Source organism: Crinia signifera, chromosome 4 (assembly GCF_055691185.1).
Source record: "Crinia signifera chromosome 4, ASM5569118v1, whole genome shotgun sequence".
NCBI classification, from domain to species: Eukaryota; Metazoa; Chordata; class Amphibia; order Anura; family Myobatrachidae; genus Crinia; species Crinia signifera.
Window position 1 is genome coordinate 34,021,718 of NC_139220.1, and position 20,919 is coordinate 34,042,636.

Below are 20,919 nucleotides of genomic sequence, written 5' to 3' on the forward strand. Positions count from 1 at the left end.
ACCAAACAGATTGAGCCAAAATTCACAATATGCTTCTTAAACAAGGACATTGCACGCCAAAGTTGTGCATTAAAAATTTACACCATAATGTCCATTACATGTTAAGCCACACACCATAATTTCCATCACATATTATGCCAAACACCATAATGCCAATTAAAAATGATGATATATATAAGTGCTGCAGGTCCTGGCTATTTGAAATAATACCCCATTCACACCAGAAAATGCAAGGACTTACCAAGGAATATGGTCCAAGTATCATGCAGGGACATTGCCGATCTGGCCCCTTTTACACCAGCCTAGTCCCTTCATTTTCTGGTGTGAAAGGGAGAGAAAACCACCCCCCTCCACCTCCCCCCGCCCCCTCCCCTTTCCCTTTAACCGGCTATATCACTTAACCTGCTATATCTTCAGAACCAACAGACCCCATTACATGAGAACTTTTAAGTGGGCTTCGAATGATTTTGGTCCCATGAAACTGGGCCATTTGGTTCCAGAGAAATCTGTCCTCAAAGAACATGAACAGTCATGAAATTACATTTCAGAAATAAAAAAATCGGATTACCCGCAATATCTCCTGAACCAATTAACCCATATGGACCAGATTGAAGGCCCAGCGATTTGGGTTTGAATGAGATCAACTTCAAACTTCTGTGAGGCCGGAGGGGAAATGGCAGCTGTCGGAACTGACTGGAGATCGGAATGGGAGATGGGGTGGGAGAAGGGGGCATTGGGCTGAATGAAGGGGCCCTGATACATAACTTCCAGGGTGGTAGAGGATGTTTAATATGCAGAGAAGGGTGTGCTACCCTGTATGGAGCTCTGGGCTGCGATGGAGGAACAGCATTGACAAAAACACCAGTGTTGCTACCCTATATGGAGCTCTGGGCTGCAGTGTAGGAACGGCAGTGACAAAAACACCAGTGTGCTCCCCTGTATGGAGCTCTGGGCTGCGATGGAGGAACAGCATTGACAAAAACACCAGTGTGCTACCCTATATGGAGCTCTGGGCTGCAGTGTAGGAACGGCAGTGACAAAAACACCAGTGTGCTACCCTATATGGAGCTCTGGGCTGCAATGTAGGAACGGCAGTGACAAAAACACCAGTGTTCTACCCTATATGGAGCTCTGGGCTGCTATGTAGGAGCGGCAGTGACAAAAACACCAGTGTGCTACCCTATATGGAGCTCTGGGCTGCAGTGTAGGAACGGCAGTGACAAAAAAAACCACCAGTGTGCTACCCTATATGGAACTCTGGGCTGCAATGTAGGAATGGCAGTGACAAAAACACCAGTGTTCTACCTTATATGGAGCTCTGGGCTGCAATGTAGGAATGGCAGTGACAAAAACACCAGTGTGCTACCCTATATGGAGCTCTGGGCTGCAGTGTAGGAACGGCAGTGACAAAAACACCAGTGTGCTACCCTGTATGGAGCTCTGGGCTGCAGTGTAGGAACGGCAGTGACAAAAACACCAGTGTGCTACCGTGTATGGAGCTCTGGGCTGCGATGTAGGAATGGCAGTGACAAAAACAGCAGTGTGCTACCCTATATGGAGCTCTGGGCTGCAATGTAGGAACGGCAGTGACAAAAACACCAGTATTCTACAATATATGGAGCTCTGGGCTAAAATGTAGGAACGGTAGTGACATAAACACCAGTGTGCTACCCTGTACTGTATGGAGCTCTGGGCTGCGATGTAGGAATGGCAGTGACAAAAACAGCAGTGTGCTATGCTATATGGAGCTCTGGGCTGCGATGTAGGAACAGCAGTGACAAAAACAGCAGTGTGCTGCGCTATATGGAGCTCTGGGCTGCGATGTAGGAATGGCAGTGACAAAAACAGCAGTGTGCTACGCTATATGGAGCTCTGAGCTGCGATGTAGGAATGGCAGTGACAAAAACAGCAGTGTGCTACCCTGTATGGAGCTCTGGGCTGCGATGTAGGAACAGCAGTGACAAAAACAGCAGTGTGCTACCCTATTTGGAGCTTTGGGCTGCGATGTAGGAATGGCAGTGACAAAAACAGCAGTGTGCTACCCTGTATGGAGCTCTGGGCTGCAGTGTAGCAACGGCAGTGACAAAAACAGCAGTGTGCTACGCTATATGGAGCTCTGAGCTGCGATGTAGGAATGGCAGTGACAAAAACAGCAGTGTGCTATGCTATATGGAGCTCTGGGCTGCGATGTAGGAACGGCAGTGACAAAAACAGCAGTGTGCTACCCTATATGGAGCTCTGGGCTGCGATGTAGGAACGGCAGTGACAAAAACACCAGTGTGCTAGCCTGTATGGAGCTCTGGGCTGCAGTGTAGCAACAGCAGTGACAAAAAAAACAGTGTGCTACCCTGTATGGAGCTCTGGGCTGCAGTGTAGGAATGGAAGTGACAAAAAAAACAGTGTGTGCTGTGCACAAGTTAGATGCTGTCCCTGTATTGGGAGGACCTAACACAGGGGTTCCCAAACTTTTTTGAATCACGGCACCCTAGAGCATCAAAATATTTTCAAGGCACCCCTAGGCCAAATGCTTCTTATCGAGAATTTCAGAAAAAAATATATTAAATTAAGTGCATTGTTTTTATATGTCACAGTTATCTGGTGAGGGACAGGATTTACTTCTGTTTGTCCCCCATATATTATGATTGGCAGCCACAAACACTGGTTTTGCCAGGTACGTTGACCATAAATAATATAAATTGATCCTGGTCCACCAACCCAAGGCACCCCTGCAAGTGTCCTGAGGCACCCCAGGGAGCCTAGGCACACAGTTTGGGAACCACTGACCTAACAGTTAAAAACAAAGAACCAAAGTGCCGAAATAAAATTACAGCACCAGTGTGACAAAAAAGCAAGTAATGTTATAGATGTTCCTAACCTGTACTATAAAGTAAAAAAATATTTGACTAATTCCTACATCCATATACAGTGTGACTGCATGTGCAACAATAATGATGGATACCTGTGCCTATTGGCGCTCTGGGCTGCGTATCCGTAAAGACTGTTATTATTATTAGTACATTATGATTTTTCTGCCCTTATAGTCTAGTGGTGGTTGGTGCTCTTCTTCCGGCGGTCCTGTATGAAATTACGACCAGATAACACCGGGATGATGTTTTTGGCTCAATTTGGATCCAGTGCCTGGCAGGAAAGTCGAACTGCGGCTCAGATTCCCTTAGTTTGCACAGACTTTCAGGAGACTAAGGGGCGCATTTATCATTAATGTGCGATGCCGGCGTGGTGACATCGCCGGCCATCGCATTGCGGTTCCTTGTAACACCGCCTGGATGTATAATTTTGAGGGCGCAGGGACAGGGCTCCGAAAGGATCCCGTCCCTGCGAAGCCCTGACCCGGAAGCCGGGGGGTCTGCGCATGCGCGGTTATGCGCTGACCCCCCCGACCCCTGTGACCGCACTGCCCCGCTCGGCAGTGCGATGTGTAGCCATAGGCTACAATGGGCTATCACCATATCAGAATGGCGATAGCCCACGGGTGTAAAGCTGGGCTGCCCGATGTTGATACATCAGGCAGCTTCGCATCCCCCATGGAAACCTATAGGGGATGCGGCCGGCGGCGGTGCAGGGGGGATCGCAGCAGGGATCGGAGATTCCTGCTGCGGTCCCCCTTTGATACATTTGGGGGATACTTAATATTTGCGGCTAACCCCCGAAAACTGGTGTTTTTGGGGATTTAGCCGCAAATATGGTTTGATAAATGGGCCCCTTAGCCTGCACATCTCTAGTAGCAATGACAGGTAGACACATACTGTACTTACTGACTTTCCTCCTGGGCATCAGCATGGTTTTGTGAAACCGAGGGTGGGCTATGATGATGCAATTCAGCTCTTACTTTTTCCCAGCAAGTGAGGGGATCAGGCAGTTGCTGGGGAGGATGTGGGCAGCTGTTGGGTTGGTGTGTATTGGGGCATACAGTACTTGCCTACTTTTAAAAACTAGTTTCAGGGAGATTATAGTTGGTAGAATTTTGCACAGCGCCTCATTTAGGGGGCGTGTCATGCTCCACCCAAAGGGCGTGTCTAGTTCCATATACAGATGGAGCGCCTGTCGCTCAGCTCTGGGGCTAGCCAGACCGCCCCCCCCCCCCCCCCCCGCTGGCACGCCGGCGCTCCATGTGACTGGGACGCATGAGCATCCCACACGCATGCGCGTCCCATTTCATTTCGGCAGGGGACACGAATCCTGCCCGTCTTCGCTTCAGGGAGATGGGCAGGGTTAAGGGGGGAGCGGGCGGCGGGGACCGGCAGAGATTCATTGGGGACCGGCGGGGAGCTTCGTTGTAAGTGGACGCACGCGCATCCCCTTCTGGCGGATGGCGGGGGCTGGCGAATCTACCGCCAGCCCCTGCGTGAATGACAGGCGCTCCATCTGTATGGAGAGATTGTGAAAAGAGATTGTGAACGTGGCACCTAGAAGCGTGGGTTATCAGTAGTTTGAGACTAGCTCCGGGAGATTTGCCTACTTTACCAGGCAGCCAGGAGTATCACGTGATTTTCAGGAGCCTCCTGGCCATAGCGGGAGTGCAGACAAGGACTAGTAAATAGCTTTGGGGATCATTATTACTGTGTAGTAATGAAAATCTCTAAGAGAGCGCAATGTATCAATATAGTAATATTTAGTAATCACATAAAATAGTCACTTAGCTTCAGCTTATAAATAGTATAATATTGAAACACATTAATATAGTACAATTACCAGCGAGCACATTATACTTAGTAATCAGTGTCCATAATTGAGCGCTATGCTCGACCTGCTACTATAGTAGTCATTAAGCAGATGTTAGAACCTAGCAGTTCTTTAAATACGCTTATAATTACCAGTTGGACTGGAGCTTGGTAAAGGCAGAAGTAATTCATTGTCAGCAGGACACTTGTATTGATAGGAGACTGCAGTTGCTGTGTAGGGAACAACTTGTGGTTACTGTCATCGGATAATCCGCCACAAGTTGTTCCCTACACAGCAACTGCAGTCTCTCATCAGTACATACTGTTATAAATCAGTGTAAATATTCTGTTCTGCTGGGCTTTGTTGTCCTTCTAGGCCTTCCAGTGTGATTGTTCTGCTGTTCCTGGAAAACACAATGTAAACAATGACTTTATTTCAACCCCAAACTAAAAATCATTATTTGTTACTAAAGGACTTTCCTTTGAGGCTTAGCCATTTTGTCAGTAATGGAATAATATCAAGTAGACTCACTAAACAGGTAAGTAAAGGATGGGGCAGTGCATGCCTATGTACGCGCATGGTTCCACAAACCAGGATTGACACTCACAACTAGATAGCCCCCCCCCCCCCACCCCGCATTCAGGTAGTGTACTAACTGCATACCTTTCAAGTGTCCTGAACAGCCTCCCAAAAATGACGAAATTAGGCCTGCGCCAATAGAAATGAGGTCACGCCCTTCTCCGAGTGGCCTCTCCCCCTTTTCGGGATGGCCACACCTCTGGCAGGTTCAGGTTCTCATAATACTAAAGTTGGGAGGTATGTAACTGCAATGCGGCTGTTTGGAAATTCCAACCTGTATCAAATATCTGTAATATTGTAACAATATACTATGCGATTTGAACCTGATTTTGGCGGATTGGGCCGAGAAATCGTGTGAAATTGGGCCAAATCGCAAGTATATGACATCAGATCGGATCCGATGCACAGTACCATGTGCCGCTGCCAGCAGCACATCGTGGTTGATAAGCACCAGCGATGTATCACATCCTATACAGTGCGGTGGGGAGCAGGGTCCGGTGTGTGGCGGAGAGAATTGAAAAATCCTATCCAAAAGACTGGACTGACTCTCTCTGTCAATCAGCGTCTACCCGAATAGGAGGCAGCGGCCACCCAGTCTTTTGAATAGGATTTTTCATTTCTGCCAGCCCCCACCTGCATCTCCCGGAGGTTATCAAATGTAAAAAAAATGGAACATCAAATGCCAGATCTTAGTGAGCTGTCCCAGGGAGCTGCCAGGGGAGCTCAGGGGAAATCGGATCCGACAGATAGGAGCTGACTGGTTTGAATCTCTTTACATACTTTGATAAATCGTCCGATCAGGGGTGGAATTTGATTAGCAGCTGTGATTTACAGACTAGTTGATCCCCAGGGCTATTCAATTAGCCCTGAAGTGAGCTTGGTGACAGCATTAATTTTGTTTTCTGTGTCTGGAAAGATTCTTAATAATACCCCTTTTACACCGCCTCAAAACCCGGGTCTTCGGCGGGTCAGAGGCGGTGTAAATGTATCCAGGTCCTGACACGGCTAGGACCTAGGTAGAGGGCGGTGTAAATGGGTACGCGGGGTCGGATGACCCGGCTCCCATTTACATCAATGGGGGACGTACAACCTACGGACCGCAGCGTCCGCAGGTTGGACGGGGGGGGGGGCCACAGACAGCCTGCGCTGCCATCTGCTATACCCTACAGACAGCAGCGGCGGCAGCGGAAGAGGTGAATGGATGCCTGTGTGCGGCATCCATTCACCTCCCAGACAACGGCTGGGGGGAGCACGGGGCAGGGGGTAGCCCAGCAGCTTATCTTGGTGCTGGGCTGCCCCCAGCACGGCAATTGGTGTATCCGGCGAGGATCACCGTGGTCCTGGCGCTTTGAGATGATGCGGGTGGGCATCGCAGTGTAAATGGAGTAAATCCCGGATCTGACCTGGCTTGGATCCTTCTTTCAAATGCCGGGTCGGATCCCGGCTTTTTGGTGTAAAACGGGTATAACTAAGGTCTTTACAGATGCCACAACCCTGTTAACACATGAATCCTTGAATTATTTTGTATGATAATGCCCATTAGCATGTTAAATTGAGGGGCATTAACCAATGGCTCAGGTGAAGAAGCCTCTATTTATGGTGTAAAATACGGGGAAGGCAACATGTGGCATTCCAGCTGCTGTGGAACAACACATACCTCACAACTGTCAATCTTCAAATCTGGACCTGCCGTGCCAAAGGGTGGGCATGACCTAAAGTAAAGGGGTGGAGCCTAGTGCCACGACCCCCATGTTTATCATATTTGGGGGCGTGCCCAGCCTTCTCCTAGCGACTGCGCAGCTCCTGGCCCCCTCCCTGCCCTTTTACCTGCACTGAAGAGATGCGCATCTCTTCAGCCATCACCGCTGCTCTGTCTTTCTTGATTTAATAGTTACCTTAATTTCAATGTATTTCTTATTTTAGATCTGTCTAATAAGAGAGAGAAATAAGATTGTTACTACATTATCATTTAGAGGTGGAAATATCTGCACTTCAAACATTCGCAGAAAACATTTGCAGAAAAGACTCTGGCGATAAAAATACATAAGTGCAGAGTAGACATGTGGCCAAAGTAAATACAAAATGATATTACCCAATCTGTACACAGTATAATAAATGAAATGAAAGAGACGGAAGTCACCAGAAGGAATTGTGGAGTGTCTGCCTTGTAAAGCCCCCATACACACACTACCCGATCCCCGCCAACACACTTGCCGATGCCGGTGGGGAAAAGGTTGGGGCAACAAAGGGAGCAGGGGCCATGCTGCAGAGTGGCATTTATTAATAAGATCCTCATGCAGGACAAGAAAGGGGGTCGTGAAAGATGCATTGTAGCGCACATCATTAATGATATTTAATGTACATAATAGAAGATAAAGTAAAAGATATCCCTCAAACCTTTCTGGGTGATACCTTTAATACCCCTTTTACACCGGCCACCTGGCAATTACCCTGCATTTTTGAGTGCCGGGTCCTTTTTCTGCCTGGCCCCAATTCCCACCAGAAGCAAATTACCGGGTTAAAGCTTTTCAACCCGGGAATTTGCTGAAAAACACGGGATTTTATTTGGTGTGAAAGGGTCAATACAGGTCTTAAATCCCGGCACTCCGACCCTGGTCAAGAGCAGGGTCGGAGTGCCGGGATTACAGACCGGGATGCAGTTAGAATCCCGACTCCGGAATCCCGACCACCGAAATCCCGACACTTTCTCCCTCTATGGGTGTCCACGACACCCATAGAGGGAGAATAAATTAGCGTGGCGAGCGCAGCGAGCCAGCATGGGGGGGCGATCCACATCCCCACCTTGTCGGGATTTCGGTGGTCGGTATTCCAGCGTCGGGATTTTGAACACCGGGATTCCGACTGCCGGGGTTTAGTACCATCCCCTTAAGACCTGTGTTGACCATTTCACACCAAAGAAAATCCTGGGTTTTTCAGCAAATTCCCGGGTTGAAAAGCTTAAACCAGGGAATATGCTTCTAGTGTGAAAGGAGTATTACTGTATCCTCTAGTGTGTATGGGGCTTAAAACTAACGATATTTGGGGATTTGCAGGGATCTAGGGTCTGCAGTGTAAAGCCAACAAATTTTGTGGGGTGCAATGCAATACCAAAGATTTGGGGATCTGCATTTAATAGTGACCTATCAAATAAGCAGTAACCTAGCGCAAGTCTTCAGGGTGAAAACAAACCACAAACATACGAGCAGTGCTTGATTAACCAATACGCTGATTAGGCTGCAGCCTAGGGCGCCAGGACTGGGAGGGGGAGGGGCGTCTTGCAGGTGACAGCAGAGGAATAAAATGAAGTTCTAATTTTTCCCATGATTGTCATCTATCACCCGTCCCGATGTACCATGGGGGGAAAAGTTCCTAAGGTGACCCTTTACTCAGGCCCTATTATACGTCCATCCTTACATTCCGATACCTCTGGCCTCCTCTGTCTCAAAAATGTTCAAAATAAGGGCCTAATTCAGAGCTGATCACTCATCTGCAAATTTGCAGCTGACTGTGAGCAGTGGTGTAGCTAGGTTCCACGGTGCCCGGAGCAAGGGCATGTTTTGCGTGTCCCCCCCCCCCCCCCTTGTAGTAGGTGGGACCCTTGCACGGCGAAAAGGGTGTGCGGCCAAACATTATACCACACACCGTAATGCCCAGGCTGCTCCCCCTGTATAATAAAAGGACACCACAGGCTGCCCCCCTGTAGTGGTCACTGGCGTGGTGATCCCAAAGTTCAGGATATTATGGGGGGGGAAGGGGGTTAGTTCCCACTCCGTCACGTTGGTGGTGGTGACTGTGGGGAGCTAGGTGTAAGGGAAAAGTCACTGGCTAAAAGGGGGAAACAAATAGTCTCAGGCTGGTGCCCTAGCTACGCCGCTGCCCCACACACCATCCCCCCCCCCCTCTCTGCTCCACTACTGCTATTTGTCCCCTCATTTTTCTACTCACCTGTTGCGGCGGTGTCTCCTTGCGCCGTTGAGGTGCTGCTTGTGTGACACTTCCGCCGGACAGGGACTGAGCATCAAAAGGAAGCACAAGAGCGCATAGAGCTCTTCAGCCTCTTCATGCTGCAGCTGCTGCCAGAAACAGCAGCGCGGCGATTGGAATAAAAAAAAAAAATTACAGGTGCCCCCTGACAAGCCTGGCTGTGTCCCCCCTGCCACCGGCATGCTGGACGGACAGCGTCACTTTAATGCATTGGGCACCGGCGGTCGGTCCGCCCCTGCAATATCGCCCTCCTCATCTCCGGCGTCCCCCGCGGCATCCCCCGCTGCGTCCCCCCCCCGTGACGTCATGGCGCTGGCACACCGCATCCTAAACCGGCGCATGCGCAGTGTGTGTGCTCGCCGGTTTTTACTTTCCCCCACCGATGCCGGGCACAGAGGGGAGCGGGCGAGCAGGGCGGGGGAGCCGGTGGCAGAGCTCGGGCGCCAGATGACATGTCTGCGCCCGGAGCATATGCTCCACCGGCTCCGCCCTAGCTACGCCTCTGACTGTGAGTAGCTAGCCACCCGCCTTGTGACAGTCTGCGAGTGAATTGTGAATCGATCGCTAATTATTTTTTTTTTCCAGTGAATCCATACACAAGTCACCATGGAATGATTCTCCCACTCTGCAACAGAATCATGCAGACGTCACACCGTGCCCTCCCTGAAAACACCTGGGCACGCCTGTATTTTTCCTGACACTCCCAGAAAACACCTGTTTACCACCCCAAAATGGCGGCTTTCTGTCAGTCAAATGGCGAAGGGATTACAATTAGATCCATCAGCTACTTTCTTAGCTATTTGGGCTACAATGTGTATGCATGCGCAGTCATTAATAATTGATAGGATTTCATATTCTCTTAACAGCGATTAACTCTGATTATCCCCCTAATTCCAGATGTGGGGAGACTGCAGAGGCAAGAATAGTAAGTGGAACATAGACCCTTATTCTGGTTCACAGATGTAATGTGCAGAGAAATTTGGATTTGGGTGAGTTATTTTGTTTCTGTGCAGGTAAAATACTGGCTGCTTTATTTTTACACTGCAATATAGATCTCACTTTGAAATAAAAACCCACCCAAATCTAATTCTCATCTGCCCCACCTGCAGTGCACATGGTTTTGTCCATTTCAGAAGGAATTTGCCTTTGCGAGTGAACCAGAATAAGGACCATAGTGTATAGGAGAAGACGGTCCAAGGTACCTGTGTACAGCAGTCATAGGGCGAGATTCTCTATTACAGAAATGCGGTAAAAACCCCGTTATCGGGGGTTTTACCGCATTTCTGTATTCTCTAACCTCCCTCCGCAGTGTCACCGCTGCGGAGGGAATCGCCAGCAAAAGCTGGCGGTTCCCTGCAGAAGCCTATGGGCTTCTTACCGCAGCGGTGTGTGGGGGATCCGTCACGGATCCCTCCCAGCATGCCCTGCGGCCGGCGCGTCAGTCTGCGTATGCGCAGACGGACTCCCGGGTCATAGACCCGGAAGTCCAGCAACGGCGCCGCATCGCAAGGGACAGCTCTTACCGCAAGAGCTGTCCCTTGCGTTAATGACTGCATATTTTAGAGAATATGCGGTCATTAGAAATGCGATGCCGGGCGAAGAGGGCTGCGGGTTTTAGAGAATCCCGCCCATAATCTTACATGATTAACTCTGCCGGTGGCTGGGCCCCCCAGCTGACAGGAACCTGATGCCAACCCTAAATAAGGTATTATAATAATAAGAATATAAAACTGGGTCACTTACAAATATATACCATGGCCAGCAGAGCAATGAGAAGAATGATGGTGATGGAAACGCTAGTGATAATAGCATACAATTCATTATTGGCCAGCTGAGATTCTCGTATATCTGTCGTCATCTGCTAAAATACAAGAGAATGTCATTATAATGGAGAAATGATGTTTGATAATTGTTATATTTCTGGTGCTGAAGAGTCTTCAACCAAACAAACATGAAATTCAGATGTCTAGTTAAGTCATACGTTCCCACTTTCCCGGAACTTCTAATTTCTGACCGATTTCCGAAATTGGGCCAATTCTGAAAGTTTGCACCTCTCCTGCAATATGACATTTTTCGGGTGAGTTTATTGGGCAAGGAGCGTGATGACACCATTGGCTATGAATTGCGCCAGAGATGAAATGCCAGGAATTGCAAAAGGCAGTAAGGGGTGGGGCCTGATATCGCAATCTGCGGTGCTACATTTCCACCCCGCACACCTGGACCTCCCAGAGATCGCCCATGAAAACTTGGCACACCATCATTCAGCACTAACGGCGCCACCACGGTTCTAGGTGCAGAATTTGTTAAGCTGGGTACACATAGGGCGATATATCGTGGGGCGCAGGGCAATACAAAAAGAAACAGAAAGACAACAATAGTGTAATATTGTTATGATAGGTTCTCCACAATCCTAGATCAGTATATTCCAATCCTTAATGGACATAGGGGGACTCGTACCCTTTAAGTTGGTCTACTTTTTAGGGTAGACTTAAATGGCCTGCATGGGGGCGGTCAGATCACCGTTAGATTCCCACGTGGTCCACTCTTTCACTTGTAGCATATGAAATAAAAAAAGCTGGTATAGTGTAATACCGCTTTATTCACACACAATTTAAAATACATACAGCAGGGATTTAAAACATCAGACTCTCACCGAGCAGTATTGTCCACACAGAAAATGTAGACAACATAGGCAGATGGTGTAACACAGGCGTCCCTGCAGCCTCTCCTGGTGTCAAGTCCAAAGTTCCTTGCCCTCCACTCCACGGCCAACGCGTTTCCTGACCACAATGGTCTCTTTGTCAAGGCATATGGAGCTTATGCACATGATGCTACATTTATACCCCTATCCGGGGAAACCTAATTCCAGACATAGATTCATCCTATCCACTATTTCCCACCTTTCCCCAATGTTCCTTTTCATATATTTCTCCGGGTTTTCTTCTGTATCAGCTTACTCAGCTGATAACACTTGCAGCGTGTTGGTTTGCTTTACAAACTTGCGTTCAATGCGCTACTTCCGGGTTCCGCCGGAAGTTCAGATGACGTTTTGCGTTCCAGCTGACGTCATTCCCGGAAGTGCTGCGCACTCATATGCGTTCCAACTCGCGCTGTCAGCTCTTGTGCTGATTCTAGCCTTCTGTTGATATATAAGCGCCCGGATCTCATCACATATATAACTGCCGCTCTGTTGATGTATATTAAGTTCCCTCTCGGAGTGTCCCGGAGGTATATTCATATGAAATACATAAGAAAACATATATTAGGTTTTCATAAAAAGTGACAGGTGCATTTCTTTCATTTAAAGTGACAGGTGAACTTTTCTTATAAAGTGACAAGGTGGATAAAGTGACATAGTGAATCTTTTTTTTTTTTTTAAATGTCTGGACAACAATAGAGCAGCGCCTAGAGGACAGTATTGGTATTTTCTCTTGTTTGGATTTGTGCTTTGTATGTAAGGTGATTCATACTTTCCAACACTACCTAAGGCAGCGGCCCAGCGCACTGTTAATCCAGAAAAATCCTTTGTGTAAATTCTATTTATTAGTCACCATTTTTTGGAGAAACTTGTGCAGCTAGAATGTTTAAATTAAGAGAGGAAAGGGTCAATAAACTGCAAAATGCCTTTAATGATCCAACTAAAGAAGTAGTATTGATAGATGAGAGCTTAGAAGGATTACTAAACAAATTAGAAAAAGCACTGGTAAAAGAAACTAATCTGTGTTGGGAAATTGCCACCCTGGAAAAATATATATCTCTTAAAGTGGTACCCAAAGGTCTACAGGTTAGTAAAATAGCTAGTATCAGTTCCCCAAGTGAAAACTTTCAGAAAAAATGGGATGACACTTTGTTTAATTGCTCATGTGACCTCACACTCCTGATTATTCAGGAGAGAAAAGGTGATCTGAGCAAATTGGAAGAAGAAATAAAGGAACTTTAGAAATTATCAGCTCCCTTCAAAGATCTGAAAGATTACAAAGAAAAAGAAAGCAAAATATGCACCAAAATAGAAAAAATCGAAAATGCACTAATTAATAGGAAATTAAAAAAACTAAAAAGGGATTTGGGATTGTTAAAAGAATCAGAAGAGGTTATAGAGGTTATACCCATAACTGTGGAAAAAAATAAAAATCATGCCATAAAACCAACACCTAGGAAACAAGGTTTAAATAATAGAAGAGGTAGAGAGTTTGATAACACATATGTGTATAATCAAAATAGAAACATCAACAGGAACCATAGCTATAACCGTAAAAATTCTGAAAGGGAAAATTCAAGAAATTGGAGATATAGATCCGATAACCAACAAGGGACAAATCGATATTTCGAAAATAGATATAGATCCGATAATCAGAAACATAAAAATCAGGCCCATGAAAATGGGTATAATGACCAACAAAACAAAAATCGAACCTATGTCAGTGATCAAAGAAGGGAATATAATGTACCCATCTATAATCGATTTTCTGATCTAGAAGGGAACTATACACCAAAAAGGGAATATCAACAACATTTTTTAGAGAAGCGCCACCAAATAAACCCCAGAAATTAACTAAAACAACTAGGGGAAAAAGGGGAGGGAACAAAAAGAAAAATGCTCAGAAAAAGAATAAAAATAAAAAGAAAAATAATAAAAAGAAAAAGAAAAAGAATCTGAGCATTCCTAATCCTGAGGAGAAGGGAATGATCAAAATTTTTAATCTGAGCGATCATTTACTCCTACAAGAAGAGCGTACATTGCTTGAGAAAGGTCTGAAATTTTGCCCATCAGTACCATTAAATCAATTTGAAGTCTTCATCGATGTACAAAAATTTTTAAGAAAACTCACTTTGAAATTTTTTTTTCACGATAAAGACAATGATAAGGAATTTGATATGGAAGCTCCTAGATTTAAACAAAAATCAGTTTTTTACCCATCCCATCTAAAAGGATGTTTTTTAGACTCCTTCAACACCCTTGTGATGGACGATGTGAGAAAATTAAATAATAAGAAAATAGAACAAAATTTGTCCTTTAAGGAAAGAAAGGGCCTAAAATCCCTGACAGATGCCAAAAATCTTATTATAAAACCAACTGATAAAGGGGGGGGGGGGATAGTCCTTTTAAATAAAAAGGATTATGAGGAGGAAATCCTCAAACAACTTTCAGATCAGGAGACATACAGGAAAATAAGGGGTAACCCAACCCAGAAAATTGTCAATCTCCTCAAAACCCTTACTGATAAATACAATAAATCAGGTACGATAACTGAAGAAGAAAACAAATTTCTCAATATAGATTGTCCAATAATTCCGACAATCTATATACTCCCCAAAGTCCACAAGGACCCGGTTCACCCCCCCGGAAGGTCAATAATTTCCGGGGTGGATTCTGTGACTTCAATTTTATCTATGTTTATAGATGTCCATTTACAACCTTTGGTAACAAAAAAACAGTCACATTTGACGGATACAACTGACGTTTTAAATTTTGTTCAAAACCTCATATGGGAGGAAGACCTCTTTCTCATTACAGCAGATGTAACATCGCTCTACACCATCATAAGCCACATACAAGGTGTAGAAGCGGTCAAAAGAGCTCTTTCAAATTGCGAAATGAACCAGAAACTGAAAAACTTTCTGGTTGAGGGGATTGAATTTATCTTACAAAACAACTACTTTATATTCAAGAAGGACTTCTATATCCAGAAAAGGGGAACCGCCATGGGCACCAGGTTTGCACCCAGTTATGCTAACATCTTTATGGGTGAGTGGGAGACCGATACCATCTGGTCCCACCACCCATATGGGGCAAACCTGGTGTCCTGGCGGCGCTATATAGATGACATCCTCTTTGTCTGGAGGGGAGATAGAGAAAGTTTAGAAGGGTTTTGTAATTATCTGAACCAAAATAATAAGGGCATTAAATTGACATTTAATATTTGTAAAGAACAAATCAGTTTTTTAGATATTGTCATCTATGTGGAGGATAATACGTTCAAAACAAAAAATTATACTAAGCCTACGGATTCCCAGGCCTATATTAACCGGAATAGCTGTCACCAAGACAGATAGGACAGTTCAAAAGACTTAAGAGGAACTGCACAGACCATTCAGTCTTCCAAGATCAGGCACAAAAAATGAAAAAACGTTTCTTAGAGAGTGGTTATGAGGCTGAAAAGGTTGATAAATCTCTCACAGAAGTACAGATGTTGGAGAGAAATACATTATTCACTCCAAAGGAGAAGCAACCTAACCAGTCTGATCGCTTTAAGTGGTCGTTTACCACGAAGTACACCTCACAACATCACAAAATAAGAAAGATTATACAGAAACATTGGGGCCTGCTTAAAAAGGATCCAATCATAGGTACAGAGATTCCATCAAAACCTGTCTGTATATTCAGAAGAGCACCCAATTTAAAATCAAAGCTCGTAAAGAGTTTATGCCCCACATCTCCAAAGAAAACCACAATAACATCGGTGGGATTCTATAGATGTGGTGCATGTATTGGGTGCAAAACGGTGAAAAACAACTTCGGTGCAAAAATAATCGAACTGTCCCTGAATGGGAAAAAATTCACCATCAGAGAATTTGTAACGTGTCACTCAAGCAATGTGGTTTATGCTATTGAATGCACTTGTGGCAAATTTTATATTGGCAGGACAAGCAGGCCCTTTAAAGTAAGGATGAGCGAACATATACGCAACATCCGGAAGGGGCTAGAGACACATGCACTGCCAATGCACTTTAAAACACACCATCAGTGTAATCCTGAGTTTTTAAAAAAATTTTATGTTTTAAAAAAAATAGAGGGTAACATTAGGGGAGGTGACATTGCCACAGCCCTTGCCAAAAGTGAAATGACCCTCATTTTTAACCACCAAACCCTCATTCCAGGGGGTTTGAATAAGGATTTTGAGTTAAAGTGGTTTATGTGATTTTTTAAACTTTTTTAAACTATTTAATCTTTTTAATTCTTTCTAATGAACTTTTATTAATTAATTTTTTTCTATGTTTATTGTTGTCTAGACATTTAAAAAAAAAAAAAGATTCACTATGTCACTTTATCCACCATGTCACTTTATAAGAAAAGGTCACCTGTCACTTTAAATGAAAGAAATGCACCTGTCACTTTTTATGAAAACCTAATATATGTTTTCTTATGTATTTCATATGAACTTACCTCCGGGACACTCCGAAAGGGAACTTAATATACATCAACAGAGCGGCAGTTATATATGTGATGAGATCCGGGCGCTTATATATCAACAGAAGGCTAGAATCAGCACAAGAGTTGACAACCGCGAGTTGGAACGCATATGAGTGCGCAGCACTTCCGGGAATGACGTCAGCTGGAACGCAAAACGTCATTTGAACTTCCGGCGGAACCCGGAAGTAGCGCATTGAACGCAAGTTTGTAAAGCAAACCAACACGCTGCAAGTGTTATCAGCTGAGTAAGCTGAGACAGAAGAAAACCTGGAGAAATATATGGAAAGGAACATTGGGGAAAGGTGGGAAATAGTGGATAGGATGAATCTATGTCTGGAATTAGGTTTCCCCGGATAGGGGTATAAATGTAGCATCATGTGCATAAGCTCCATATGCCTTGACAAAGAGACCATTGTGGTCAGGAAACGCGTTGGCCGTGGAGTGGAGGGCAAGGAACTTTGGACTTGACACCAGGAGAGACTGCAGGGACGCCTGTGTTACACCATCTGCCTATGTTGTCTACATTTTCTGTGTGGACAATACTGCTCGGTGAGAGTCTGATGTTTTAAATCCCTGCTGTATGTATTTTAAATTGTGTGTGAAAGAAACACAGAGGGCTGATTAAGCCCGAAGGGGCATAAACCACTGAGGGTTCTTCACAGGTTACACAGTGCTGTTGGTCACATGTATGTTAATGAGGATGGACACAAGGCCTATCAGAGCAGGGGGAGGGTTTTAGACAGGGTAGGAAGGGATCACGAGTTATAGTGACAACCCTCTGTCTGAAGAAGCCCCACCCACCCTGCCCTCTTTCTCTTCTTCTCCGGCGGCGGTAAAGAACGGTCATTCTTTAAGAACTCTGTGTGTGTGTAGGTAGTGGGGTGCACTCTCCCTCGACATCGATTGTCATGGGCCATGCTTCTGTCTGGGGAATGGCCCTCACCACCACGCCGGGTGGCTGACCAGGGAGAGTGATCACCAGCGATGTATGTATGCATAGTGATCTTTAACCCCACCTTTCCTATAGTGACCATTCTTTAGTGCCGCCACCATTTATAGTCATTGTTTTAGTTGTCAAAATAAATTTGACATTCTTTTGAAACGCCAGCACTTTGTGTCCGTGTCTTATTTTAGGTTAAGTTATTTAAGTTTAGAGTTAAGGTTGTGTTTAGGTTTGTCAACAGACAAGGTGTAAACCGGGAGGATACCCGATGGTGAGTTTATAAAGCGGTATTACACTATACCAACTTTTTTTATTTCATATGCTACAAGTGAAAGATTGGACCACGTGGGAATCTAACGGTGATCTGACCACCCCCATGCAGGCCATTTAAGTCTACCCTAAAAAGTAGACCAACTTAAAGGGTACGAGTCCCCCTATGTCCATTAAGGATTGGAATATACTGATCTAGGATTGTGGAGAACCTATCATAACAATATTACACTATTGTTGTCTTTCTGTTTCTTTTTGTATTTTTGGGTATTTGTCTTATGAATCTGAGGAGAAAACCCCTGTTGAGCAGCGCCTAGAGGACAGTGTTGGTATTTTCTCTTGTTTGGATTTGTGCTTTGTATGTAAGGTGATTCATACTTTCCAACACTACCTAAGGCAGCGGCCCAGCGCACTGTTAATCCAGAAAAATCCTTTGTGTAAAGGCGCAGAGCAATGCTTACTGGCTGAAGGTTGTGAGGCAACTGGACTAGGCCTAGGTGGCTCTTGGTTCCAGCTATTACTAAGCAGCCGCGACGCCAGCTGCGAATTATCATTGTAATTGGAGCTTATTTCTTAGGAGGCAATCTGATTGGCTTGTGTGTGTGATTTAAGACAGGAAGGGCCAGTGGCAGAACTTGTGACTGGTTGGCCCAGGTGTAGGAATATAATTTGGGCTCCACTCCAACCCAAGTTCATAATATGCCACAAAGCAGTGGGTGGCAGTGGTGGGCCCCGATGCAATGCACCTGCTGGTCCACAACCACCAAGCCCTGTGCATCACATGGTCATTCTGATTACAGCCCAATTTGTACCTGGATCCCACCTATTACTGTTGTCTGCATCACCTGAGCTGCTAGTTCTGGTCTCCAGCTCTGACTTTGTGACAGTACAGCTGCCTGTATTCTGTTCTGCAGCTATAAGACCTGAGCCTTTTCCTACTGAGAGAGACAGCCAACAAAGTGAATGGCAGCAGAAAAAGCAGCAACAAGTTTCCAGCAAATAGCAGGGTGGTGCGTCTTCAGTTGTTACACTCACTCCAGGGGACAGTAGTTCATTCATTTACCTCTTCATTTACCTCACCAGAGTACAGCTAATTAGCTAGCAATTTATCACAAGCTATTGACTATTGCTGTGTACACACGGGGGCGATAGGGGCTATAATCGCTGGGAATATGGTCGCAGACGACCATATTGCCAGTGATTGGAGTGCACACCAGCGATAAATTGCCGGGTGCGCGCTCCCGTTTTCTGCCCCATTGTAATCGCTGGCTCCTGCGACCAAGCTAATTACCTCTGCGGCTCCCCCAGCAGAGGCTCCTTTTCATCAGCGACTATCTCTGGTCGCTGATGCAAAGGAGACACTGGGCAATATATTGCTCAGCAATATATTGCTAGCAATATATTGCTGAGCAATATATCTCCCCCCGTGTGTACGGGGCTTATGACTACCGTAGTATAAAGATACTGCTACAACAGAGCCACCATGTGGCAAGATCTGGTATTACAGGAACATATATATGCTTCCTGATCAATTTAGATTTAGGACTAGGGAGGCCAATCCCGGGATCAGCGGGATCCCGGGATTTTGGTCAAAAAGCGTCGGGATTTCAATCCCAGTATTGAAGCTTTTAATCCTGGGTTTCCGGGATTACATACCTCCCAATTTTGGCAATATTAAAATAGGGCCACTCATGCAAAAAGGGGGAGTGGTGTATGCGAATGAGGGTGCGGTTTATGCAAATTAGGTTGTGCCCTCGTTTTCGGCCACGAATAGACGCTGTGCGCATGAGTACAGAGTCTATTCTGTCAGATTGGGGGGGGGGGGACACGACTACCAACTGCCCCCCCCCCCGCAGCGGGACACTGCCGGCCGCGGGAGGGACGCGGGAACGTCCCCAAAAACTGGGAAGTTCCCGCGTTTAGCGGGACAGTTGGGAGGTATGGGATTAGTACCTCCCGTGCCATTTTTTTTTCTTTAAAGCCGGGCAGCACTGAGCATATACCTTAGTACATTGGTTCTCAAACTGTGTGCCGTGTCACCCTGGGGTGCCTTGGGGGATCCCAAATCCTGGGATTATTCAGGTCCGTTCGCAGCTAGCCTGCGATTACACAGGGACCGATGTTTTTTTAGTGCACATTTCTGCGCATGTACCAGTTGCACACACCCAAGACAGCGGGCGGGGGGCAGAGAAGGGGCATAGGGTGCCAGGCCAGCCCCATTATCATATGGGAATGCCCAGTGTTAGCATAATGGTAATAAGGCTGTGACGCTTGCGTGGGGAGGGGGGGGGGAGCTGACATCCCGGGTGTTAGCTGCCCACCCATTTCCTCCCCAGCTCAGAACTTACATATGCGTGCACCTTTCACATCTTTCAATGGACGGTGACCATTGAAGGATGTGGGAGGATCCCCCTGCCATGCAAATGGATGTTACTGTGCAGGGAGTTAGTCAGTGCAAGTTCATTCTGCTGGTCTCCACAAAGGCCCATGGGAAGGGGAACCGCTACATCTAAGCATGTACAACAGCCCTCCACTGTCTCTGCTCCTCGCTCTGGTGCTCCGACTGCTGCTGGCTCAGTTGTATGAGCTGCAATCCCCCCTTAGGCATTCTAAATGACCCAGGCATTTGTCTAGTTTGTCTGTGTCTAGGTCTGGCTCTGCCATATAGTCTAGAAGACCCCCATCGTACTGATCAGTGAAGAAGGCATACGCTACATGTGATTTATCACACTTTTGCCCTAAAAATTGCAATTTCTAAAAATCGCACCTTATTCCATTTGGCCCCACAGCTTTATATGTTTAAATGTGCTCCCCATACTTGTGTGGGGTTCCTTCGGGGTGCACTGGTTTCCCATACCTCCCAACTTGTAGGGAGACACAGTGATGCGCGCCGCAGACGCGCCGGAAATTACAGGACGTGGCCTAATTAAAGGGGGCGTGGCCTATACATGCGGCTTTCCCACGAGGCCATGCCCCCGTGTTGCCACTATAGCCTCTAGCCATGCCCCCTGCCCCCTTGCTGCGGGAATAGTTAAGCAGCCGACAGGGGGACTCCCAACAGCCCCAACCCCTCGCTGCGGGACACTGCCGGCCGCGGGAATGTCCCCGAAAAACCGGGACATTCCCACGGTAATCGGGACTATTGGGAGGTATGGTTTTCTCCCACAATTTACAGCCTAAATAATCGGTCCATGACGGCGAAGACTGGTGCCCGGTGGAAAAACCATTCAACGGTGAGCGGCTTACGGATGGTTATGAAGGTTAGATCTGC

General features: G+C 46.3%; 1 protein-coding gene across 5 annotated transcripts in view; it reads right to left on the minus strand.

The window, feature by feature from the left end:
• Positions 1 to 4,176: 4,176 nt before the first annotated feature.
• Positions 4,177 to 20,919, minus strand: part of LOC146072278 (hepatitis A virus cellular receptor 1 homolog) — a 28,718-nt gene continuing 11,975 nt past the window's right edge. The window contains exons 5-7 of one of the 5 annotated variants that reach the window (XM_083179592.1): positions 10,987 to 11,104; positions 7,155 to 7,188; positions 4,180 to 5,083 (exon numbers count right to left, since the gene is read on the minus strand). In XM_083179592.1, the coding sequence (XP_083035718.1) occupies positions 5,005 to 5,083; positions 7,155 to 7,188; positions 10,987 to 11,104 (231 nt within the window). In that variant the 3' untranslated portion in view covers positions 4,180 to 5,004. Of the gene's footprint in view, positions 5,084 to 7,154; positions 7,189 to 10,986; positions 11,105 to 20,919 lie in introns of all 5 variants that reach the window. The other 4 variants (XM_083179589.1, XM_083179588.1, XM_083179590.1 and 1 more) reach the window with 4 other exon arrangements.